Consider the following 10710-nt stretch of genomic DNA (forward strand, 5'->3'; position numbering starts at 1 on the left):
CAAGATGTACAGAAACTGTTCAAAGCATAAATACTCAATGAATGCCAAGCCTGCACAGTGAGGCAGGTTTATTCCCTCTGCAGGAGCTTGAAGAAGGGTCTTATTACATTACTTACATTTTGTTTCCATGCACATAAAGTCTCTGAGATGTATTTATTCCATTCATACGGGAAAAAAACCCACAATTTCATGTACTGAAAAGAAAAAAAAAAAAGGAGAGAAAGACAGCAGCACAGAAAGTTTTCTTCATTACAAAGTGTTTTTCCACCAGGCAATTATTTATAAGAACTTTTGTTAACACTGGAGTTTAGGCTCTGGAACAAAGTGGATATATTGTTTACTAGCTTTGCCAGTCAATCTTCTCTTACAAAACCTCTCCCTTCCCCCTCTCCTCCTTTTCCAGCCAAGTCAGTCCCGTGAATAGCTCAGGAGTTTCCTTTGTCACCAAGCTCTGCTTTTCCACAAATTGTCCCTTGAATAATGCCATCTTCAATGTAGTGCCCCGAGGTATCTGTGCTTCTGCAGAGAACTGTTGAGGGGATCCGTGAGGAGCGTCTCTCCTGGCTCTTATCCTCAGAGAAGCAGCAAATCATCCTTTTCATAGTACCCCACATTTCATCATCTTTGTAAGAATAAATTATTGGATTCATGACAGAGTTCATCAGGGCCAGGAGAAGAAACCACCTTTTAACATCCTGAATCCCACAGTTGGTGCAGTTCAGACCATCAAGCAGTAAGACAACCAGGCCAGGGGTCCAGCAGACAACAAAAGCACCTAGAGATAAGGAAGACAAAAAAAACCCAAACCAAAACCCAATACCAAACAACAACAAACCACAATCTTCTACAGCTTCCCTGTCAATCCCTGAGCATGAGACAGGACAGCTCTTGGTGAGTAAGAATCCAGCTGCTCCCAGCATTAGCTCAAACACACATGGGAAAAGGTCATCACAACAGTGATTTGTCCACACTCACAAATAAACAAGAGTTCTGGGGCTTAACAAGCAGCGAGCTAGCACTTTGAACACAGACTTCCTGTGTAACTTTCATATGCTAAAGGGAAGATCCTAGGTGGCCATCACACTACAGCTCACTCTGCAAAGCAGTGGGCATACTGCCAAAATTATAAAGCAAGAGTCACATCATTTAAACGTGTCCTGCCTGGAAACTCTGCAGATACTGTAGGATGCACACTGCTGCCTGTGACCACTACCACCGCTGCCTCCTCTGGTGGAGCAGCAGCCCACCTCTCTCCACTGCTCCCTCCCGTACTTTAGACCCAACAATTCAGACCCAGGAAACAAATTAAGCTGTAAATGAAAAGAGAGAAAGAAACAGGTAAGTTAGTGAAGACGAACCAAACATAAGACAAACAAACAAAAGCAACCAACCAAACAAACAAAATGAAGCAAAGAACAGAATGAAAACAAACAAAAAGACACATAGGATGAAGGAAGGGGAAGTATGGAAGCAATAATAGGGGAGCAAGAAAACTGCAAGAGAGGCATTTCTCCAAAAGATAGTATGAAAGCACACAAGAAAACCACAAACAGCAGGGTTCTTGCATTTCAGCTGGGAGACAGAAATGACCACAGCAAGGAAGTAGTAAGACACAAGGTGATCATAAAAGCTGAAAGAGGCAGAGGAGGACAATACACTCATCTCCCACCAGACCCTAAATCCAAGGGGAAAAAAAAAAAAAAGGAGCAGGAATAAGAGAGAAGAGGTATTAGAGTGAAGACAACGTGAAGAAAGCAGAAAGCATAAGAATCACAGTTTAGAAGGAAGTTCAATATTGCATTTGCCAGTTTCTATGTTATTGCACATCCTCACCATAAAGCCAGGGATGTGAGCAGGACTAGTGGGGAGGGGGAAAGCATGACTGAAAGCAGGCCTGAGCCACAAGCTTGGGAGGGGCTCTGAACTGCCCCATCTGCCTCCCCCCAGCACTGCAGCCTGTCATCCCTCTCCTTGAGTTCAAGGAAGAAGTAGCCATATGCATGGTAATACTACCTTAGCACAAGCCACAATTGCTGTCTGACATACAGAAATAGAAAATTACAACTCTGCACAACAGTCACAGTGTACTGAGGAAATTCCAATCATTTATAACAGAAGAGTTTCCTCTTTTTTTGGGCTTAGGAGAAAAAAAAAAAATCTAACAAATAAAGATGACAGCATTGATGTGCTAAAAAGCTCTCCTGGGGGTACTAATAGCTGTTCAACACTTTTGGTAAGGAAAGCTAGTTCAGCTCATTTTTAAAAATGCCTCTTGTTTTAAAGCCTCTTGTTTTCCTATATCTAAACTATGCCAGCAAACAGTGGGAGAGCAGCCTGGCTCACAGCAGGACACAGGCAGCCAGAGTCAGGAGCTCTGGCACGTGCACATGGGCTGGTTTCAGCAGCACTGGACACTTCTTCCCATCTGATGGGTTGGCCATACTATTATACAAAGTTATTCCTCCATGGCCCACTGTCATGGGGAGCTGCAAGCTGCTACCACAACACTTGTTTTCTCTGGTCAGCCTCTATATTACACACTGGTTTGGCTGCAATATGCTGAGTAAGCAGATGTGACACCAACTCTCCTAGAGTCTATAATGAAAAAAGAACTGCACTGATTTATTGCCCTGGGGTTCACCAGCAAATCCCATCTGTTTTAACAGGCACTGGAACCAGACCACCCAGACAACACTACTGCGTCTAGCTAAGTGTCTTGGTAAGTACTCGGACAGGGAATTTTCCTTAGCCACCAAAGGTCACTGGCAAAGTCGCCAGCACACTGGCTCCATACAGAAATTAAGATGGTAACAAACCCTGCTTAGAACAAGCACAAAAAGTATTTTCACCATGTGCACCACAAAGCATGCATTGCTGCTTTCATGAAAATCATCAGCAGAGGAAACAGACCCTAAAGCCACAAGTAACAAAAGACACAGAAATCTCTCCTTCAAACAAAACCACAATGTGGTAGCTTGTGAACTCCCAGAATATAGCCCTGTCTACTTAGACAGGCAAAACCCTAACAGGTTTCAGTGGCAAAAGGAAAGATAAGAAACATCTTCAGACATCTCTCTGCATGTTTCCCCCACCCCATGACCAAAGGCAAGGACAAGGGCAATGTAGTGACAGCATCAGAGCTACTGCAGAATGCTTTCATGGGGCTGTTGCTTTGACTCCATCAAAAATACATTTTGCTGTGTATAGAGACAAGACAAGAGATTCACATCCTGCTCTTAGCACCACAGTGATGAAAGCGAGACATGGCTCAGGCTCGCAGCCTTGCTCAGATTTTGCTATTTTTACCACAGAGCATTCAGAGGGAACTATGGTTAAACACAAATGGGTATCTTTGTCTTAGCCCTCTGGCAATTCTCATTTGCAGACTTTCCATCCTGCTGAAGCTCCTCTCTCAGACAAGGTACCACACTCCAAAAATAATTTAATTTCTGGGACTCTGTAAATTCACAGAAGCAATATGAAATATAGCCTGGCTGCAACATCAATCAGAAGAACAGCTCTGAGTCTTCTCACCAGACTATGAGAGATCAGATATCACAATGCTTTAAGGTCAGTTTGAGGGTTTTCTACTACATTTAAGCACGGTTTTTCTTGTAGATTACTTCATCCCTGCTTGAAAATGAAAACTTGTATACCTGGGAAGCACTACTAATGCTTTGGCAGCATCATGTTATAAAACTCTCCACATCAAAAGCGTCCCTGAGCATGCCAAGTGAGGAAAAAAAAAAAAAAAAAAGTGCAGTAGCTTCCAGTTGCCCTTGCCACATGTGCACCAGAGTTAAAACAGCAAGTTAGCATTTAAACTATAAATTCACTAAAACTGAAAATCATCCAACCCAAAGTTGCTATTTCAGCAGGAATCTCATGCACACTATTGGAATATCATGTACCCACACACCTGCAGTCATCTGTCTTCAAAGCTACTGTCACAGGTTTAGGGTTATGCAAGAGGGTTTTTTTTTAGAGGATTTTACCCCCTTTTGCCAGGTTTCCCATCTTCCAGTTTCAATCAGATAACATGTGGTTTAGCAGGCCAAAGGGAGAGACATTTCCACTGCTCCTATCCTGTGACAGATCATTTAAGGGTTAGATTAGAAAGAGTTTTGTGGCAGAGACCTGAGGTCATCCTTTGGAAGGCGACATCCAAGCTCATCAAAGGGTGGTGCAAACAACCACCTGCAGCTGCCACCACCATGAACCCAGGAAGTCAAACTGAAGCTCAGATTGCCGCAGCTCTTAACCATAGGACCACAGGACCACTCTATCCAGTGACGACAGCGATGTTTTACTGGAGAGGCAGTTGACCACAGGTTCTTATCCCTCCCCCCAGAAAAAGAGATGGAGACAGACAGGAGGAGCAGCATGCCAGCAGCACCCAGATACATGCATCTTCCTCCCACACAGCAGCAGGGCAGGATGAGTTTTTTCTGAAACACCCATAAAAAACAACAGAACACATGAACTAGAACCCTGGGTTTTGTCCTGCTTCATCCAGCCACAGAGCATCTTGGAATCACTTTCAGTTACTGATGGACTAGACACATGTACTCCAAAGCACCTTCAGAAGCTTCTCAGAGGCAAAATTCAGAGAGTTTATATGAAGGAAGATGCTAAGATAGATTTCCTCTGACACAGGAGTTTGGGGTAGATTTTTGCACCCTGCAACACATGCACTATTTCAACTTCTTTGGCATCAGGTTCTGTTTTGGTTTTGCTTCTGACTGGCAAAGTAAATATACAAAATTATGATCTCTAAAGTAGCATTCAGGCTTTCTAAGTTAAATTTGCATGGCCCAGCACACAATATCATTAAATGCTTTATCCAAATCACAGTTTAATCTAGTGGCTGAGAAGCCATATTTTGCAACAGAAAGCTGATGATGATCCTTAAATCAAACCATACTCCTAAGGCCTCTCTCCCTAGCAAAATAAAAATTAAAAAAAAAAAAAAGAAGTTTAAAGTGGGATTCATTTCCATGCAACAACATGGCTGTGGTGAGCACTGAACACCTGCCACAGGCTAAAGGATCATGAGGAATTTGCAAACAGCAGCCACCGTCACTGTCCTTCCAACTCCCACATCAGCCAGTCTGATGCCCTCCCCAAGACACAGACCGCCTCTCTGCTCTGACCTGCAAACAGGCATGGGTAGCTCTGAGAGCTCACAGTGTTATTCTGACACTCATTCAGCACCTGCAAAGCCAAAGTAATATTAACTCCATAAATAGATGTCTGAGTTTGACAAGGCTCTGTGTCTTGATTTATTGGCACACAATTCCCCAGAAAGCAGCCTGCAGTTGTAACTTGCATAGGAATCCTTAAAGAACTGATTTTTAAAAATGCTTTTCTGCCTCTTTCCAATGCAGGCTGGCCTAGGTGATCTTGAAGGTCTTTTCCAACCTGGTTAATTCTGTGATTCTGTAATATTTATACGTTAGGTTAGGGTCACATTTGGGGTAACTCAGAATTTTTCTGCAAGGATTTTTTCCTTCTAGGTGGATAGTTTAAGTTTCACTGCTTGAGAGCTTCAGGCAGGGTAAAAGATGAAATCTTGCCCCTGCAAGTTGAGCTGGGGTATAGGAACAACCACCACATTGTCTGTCTGTAAGTGCATGAACCCAGAGGGAAAAAAAGAATAACAACTAGGGTGGGATTTAAAAAGGAAAGGCTCTTGTAGTGGACAAGCCAGCTTCAGAAGGTACATAGATGTAAACGTAACCTACTTTAGTATGGAAGTATAAATAAGAACCTTTAACTGATCTTCGAGTCTAAAGCATTTGAAGACATCATTTGGTAGATGAAGTTGTTGTGCACTATAGCACTATTATTTCAGAGAAAACAAATAAACAAAAAGCTCCAAACATCAAACAAGAGAACCAGATACCAGACTGTGCAGAGAGCATCCATAGGCCACAAGGGGTAGAAAGTGTTCTCAGCCTGGAATTCCTACCCTGGCAACTCCCTGCAAAGTGACACTTCTCTCCCGGAGCTCTCTAGTACAACACTGCAGCAGTACAACACAGCTGGGCCCCCCCAGGTATACATGGACACTAGCTTTCCTGTGCTGGCTCATGCAACATCAGAACAGTTATCAGAGCAGTAAAGCCGTATTTGTGGGTTTAGAGTGCACTGCCACCTGATCCCAGCTTCACAGGTGTCCTACCATCCCTGCAGTCCTACCTGCAGCAAGCTGCATGAGCCATGCTTGCATGATGCCTGGCTTCTACAAAACATCCCCCTAACATTCAGGTCCTCTGGAGGAAAATGGAGTGCTACAGCTAGTATTTTGTTCCAACAATCAATCACTTGCTTTGTGGGTATCCAATTTAACAAGCAACTACAACACTTCTAGCTGATGAAGTGACCTGAGCTGCTCAAATATCAACAGTGTCTCTAGGGAAAAATCCAGGGCAAATCTCATGATCCAAGGCCATGTTGTAATCATCATTATCTGAATATATTTTGCACTACGCTGTCTTCACAGAACAAAAGTGAATTCTCCCCTTGCAAAGCAATTCTGTGTCAAAGTCAAAGACCAGCCAGGCACGCTCTCTTTTTCCCAGGAAATGCACATGTCCAGGGGGAAGAAGTTGGTGTGTTCAAGAAACAACCAAGAGGAAAAAGTGCAAAGAAAAGCATCCCCATCCAGGCGCAGGATTTGTGGTCTTGTGAAGATATTACAGAACATTATTTTGAAAATGTAAGCAGCTGTGAATCTTCACAAGCCTTCCTCCAAAGTTATTTTGTATTCCCCACCCTGCAACAAACTGCACATAACTGCCCACCTACTGACTGGTCTTCTGCATCTCTGTTTGGTGCAACACTTACTTCATTAGCTAAAGCAGACAGACGACTAAACGATTCCACAACTTAGAAGTTTGATGAGGATTTTTTTGTTTCGTTTTGTTGTAAGGGATGTTGGCTTTTTAAATTTTGCTTCAAACAAACAAAAACCCCAAACTGCACAAACCCATTGACAGGCACTGCCAGCCTCGCACACCCTGGTTTGTAGTCTCTTACCTAAGACAGTCATGACAGTCTTCATAAGCTTCATGGGGGTTCTTCTACGGCTAATGGATCCACTAGTGTGAGATGACAAGACATTGGTTTTCCTCTGGACATACATGTAGATCCTTATGTAAACCACCACCATAATGACGAAGACAACCAGGTTTAAGATGCTCCAGAACACCAGGTAACTTCTGCTGTAAATAGGTGCCAGGGATGAGCAGGCAGTAATGTCACAGAGGCAGTTCCAACCCAGGGTAGGAACGGCACCCATGAAAATAGCAATGGCCCAAATGGATATAATCAAAAAAGTGACTCTCTTCTTCGTGAGATTGCTGTGGATCTTCATGCGCATTATCGACATGTGCCGCTCAACGGCTATGACGAGAAGATTCACCAGGGAAGCTGTCAGGCTGGTGTCCAGAAGACCCTGGCGCAAAAACCAGCGGTTAACAGTTAATGTCTTAGACACTGGGCCAGTGTTGAACATCAAGAAGACATAGGCAATTCCAGCAAAAAAGTCTGCTGCAGCTAGATTGGCCAGGAGATAGTAAAAGGGAAAATGAAATCTCCTGTTCTTCACCACAGCTGCTATGACCAAGGAATTTGAAATGAAAATGAAGAGACAGAAAAATGTCCCAAAACACAGAACAACAATAAGCTTTGGTCCTGTCCACTCATCTACTGTGTCAGTGTTTGTCTTGTTATAAAAGAAGTCCATGCGCTTATCATAGTAGCATTCGTTCATCCTGAATTAAAGCCCCGACATCCTAGGGAGGGTGGAAGGGAGAGGGAAGAAAAAAGGTATTTAAAAAAAAAAATCAATTATTGGTCCTTGCTTCAATCACCATACCTAACATATTTTTTTCTAGAGGGAGGGAGTCACAGGCCAGGGACATGAGAAGGTATATTTGGAGGCCTTCAGTAAAAAGTCATATGGGACAGAGTCATTGCAGAAGGAGACAGTCTGTTCACAGGAGGACTGCAGTGAATGATGCTTTGAGGTATCACATATTTCCAAAATGCTTACCTGCTTACAAAACCCCAGCACGCTTCCTTTGCCTGTACAGTGTGACTGAGAGTGCAACAAAGTGGAAGTTAAGAGGTTAAAAATTACTTTCTGGAGGCTGAGTAGCAGCCAAGCCATTCTTGCTGTGAAGTCCCATGTTTGAGCCACAGCCCCATCATTATTTCCATTTCTCAATGTATCCAGTCAGAACAGGGAAGTATAAATCATAACTCTTCCACTTTACTGACTAAGCACTAAAAAGCCCATTACTGGATTTTTTGTTTGGTTGTTTTTTTGTCCTAATAAATGTGAAAACGTATGTATACGAGATGCTACAGGTACAAGTCTATGTTGCTACACGACTTAAGTAAACACACTGAAAATAGAAAAACAGATTTTACCTATTTGACCACTGTAAAGCTAGGGCTTGTTTTATTGGGCTGTCAACCCTGTGAGCACCACACAGCCCAATTATCTTCCAAACCAAAACACATCTCCCTACCCAACCCCAGGATTAAGCGAGCAAAAGCAGTAGTACTGGGATTATGTTGTTTTTTCTTAAACCCACTCAGCACTATTTTGGACACAGGGCTATTAAACATGATGGAAAGGGGAGCCTGTGTTCCAGATTACATCACATTGCAGCCACTTCAGTGAGGTCAATGTCAGATGCCTTGGCAACTTTGCACCTTTATTATGAACCTTGCAGAGTCTCAAAGCCTAGTAGGAAGAGTCTGTGCCTCATCACCACTAGCCCTCCCATTTGCTGTCAGTATCTGAATAAAGGTTTTAACAATGACTTCATTAGCAGACATTGTACAGTTCCTAGCAAGACCCCAAAACCCAGTACTGGCATAAGATCACAACCATGTTAAATATTATAGTAAGTACCTAAGGATATTTATATGCTTATAAATATTATACCTGTGTCTAAGGACAGAGAAGAGAAAGTATCAGAACTGCAGGAGAGACAGCAAAACCAACAGCTTTCATAAAGAACCTGTGAGCATCAGGTTGTCAGAAGTGCCAGTGATAGACTGAGTGGGGGTGAAGAGAAAAAAACCCAAAACCTAAAAGTGGTTACAGGCAGAAAGATACAAAAAGGCATAAGCTTTTCATCTCTGCAGCTAAAACCGATCACAGGTAAGTGAGATTCACTCAGTGTATTATTATTACTCTGTGGTTACTTAACAGTTGTCTCTCATCGGGCCATGGACTGGGAGACAAATTAAGCAAACCCCAGCAGGTTGGCTAACAAGCTACAATTTCCTTCTGAGTTTTGAGATAAAAATGTTCATCTTCTGTCATTTAAGTCATGCTATTTGTGTTATTTCTTTCATGCAATATTAGTATTACCTAATTTTAAATCAACTTCTGCTATTCCATGACTAATACTTTCAACATTAATTTTTTTTTTTTTTACTGTTTTATTTTTCTGAACTAGCTCTTTGGTCTTTTTTTCCTGGTTCCCACCTTACATGTAGTAGTCAATATAAAAGCAGGCCACTTAACATTGTGGTCCATTTTATTACTCTCAAGAACCTAGGCAGCCACTGCCTTTACAAAAGGATATATTACATCAAATTAAAAGTACATAGAACTAAGAACAATTACTTAAGGACAAGAAGTGGAAAGAAACAAAGAAATCATCTCTTGTGCTGAAATATTACAGAGCATTCCTTCATCTAGAAGTGAAAAGCCTCAGCAACTCACATGCACTGTAAGGGGTCAACTGGAATTCAATGCCTACCGCTCCCTGTTCAAGGCCATATAGTAGAGCTGGGTAGTCAGTAAATTCCCCATTCTCATATTGGAAGAACTCAAAATTAAGTCTAAGTGACCAGAATTCCCTCAGGAGATATAGACAAGTGCTGGGAACTCTGCCCAGCTAAGATGGCTCTGTTCTTATTCATCAAGGCAGAAAAGGACTTGGTGAGCCTGACATGAAGCTTTTACAAAACAACAAAAATGCCTGCAAATAGAAGCAGCATCTGGGGCAAGAATGGTAGGGGAGGGAAAAAGAAAGAAAGAAAGGAAAAAAAACTTGCATGAAAAAAAAAAAAACTGTGAAAATTATAGTGAAGGTTTTCTGAACATGTTGTATCTTACTATGTAATCATCTCCACAGACTAATCTCTTTTACTTGCAGTGACAGAAGAATAAAAGACATTCGCATATACTTTCTGCTTCTCACCTTGAGAGCAAGCTTAAAGAAATCCAAAATATCAACTATGAACTCATCCCAAATACTTCAGTTTGATATTCTACCATCAACTGAAGCAGTTTGAAGTAGTACCCCAAATAAATAATCATTAATAATAGTTAAAATAATAAAAAAAGAAACACACAACTGTAATTCTCCACAGAATAATCGTAGTACAACCACTTGCTGTCGCACAGCAGAGCCTGAATGACAAATGATTTTGAAATAGTTGTCTTGAGGTGTTGACATAACACAGGAAGGAATAGAAAAGCACCCAGCTGTGGTCTCAGGGGAGACTGGAGATGTCCAAATGAAAGCTGCATCCAAATGGTAGCTGAACTGGAGTTAGTTTGCATCCCATTCCTTCAGAACAGTGATGTAGCCCTGTTGTAAGCCTATGTACAAAAAGCACTTGTCACACCAGAGTCCTTATAGAGTGTGGTTTATTTCATACCTTCATTTATGTCAT

At 42.1% G+C, this 10710-nt stretch overlaps 1 protein-coding gene across 1 annotated transcript; it reads right to left on the reverse strand.

The window, feature by feature from the left end:
* Positions 1 to 425: 425 nt before the first annotated feature.
* Positions 426 to 7777, reverse strand: LPAR3 (lysophosphatidic acid receptor 3). Its single transcript, XM_054384380.1, has 2 exons — positions 7042 to 7777; positions 426 to 775 (listed from the first exon to the last, which is right to left on the reverse strand). The coding sequence occupies exons 1-2, from the start codon at positions 7775 to 7777 to the stop codon at positions 426 to 428; spliced, it is 1086 nt and encodes a 361-aa protein (XP_054240355.1).
* Positions 7778 to 10710: the final 2933 nt, after the last annotated feature.

The sequence above is a fragment of the Indicator indicator genome, chromosome 10 (genome assembly GCF_027791375.1).
Source record: "Indicator indicator isolate 239-I01 chromosome 10, UM_Iind_1.1, whole genome shotgun sequence".
NCBI classification, from domain to species: Eukaryota; Metazoa; Chordata; class Aves; order Piciformes; family Indicatoridae; genus Indicator; species Indicator indicator.

Coding starts and splice junctions, on each gene's coding strand:
- LPAR3 (XM_054384380.1), bottom strand. CDS start 7,777: ATGAACGAATGCTACTATGATAAGCGCATGGACTTCTTTTATAACAAG. Junction 776..7,041: donor GACTGTCATGACTGTCTTAG/GTAAGAGACTAC, acceptor CCTTATCTCTAG/GTGCTTTTGTTGTCTGCTGG.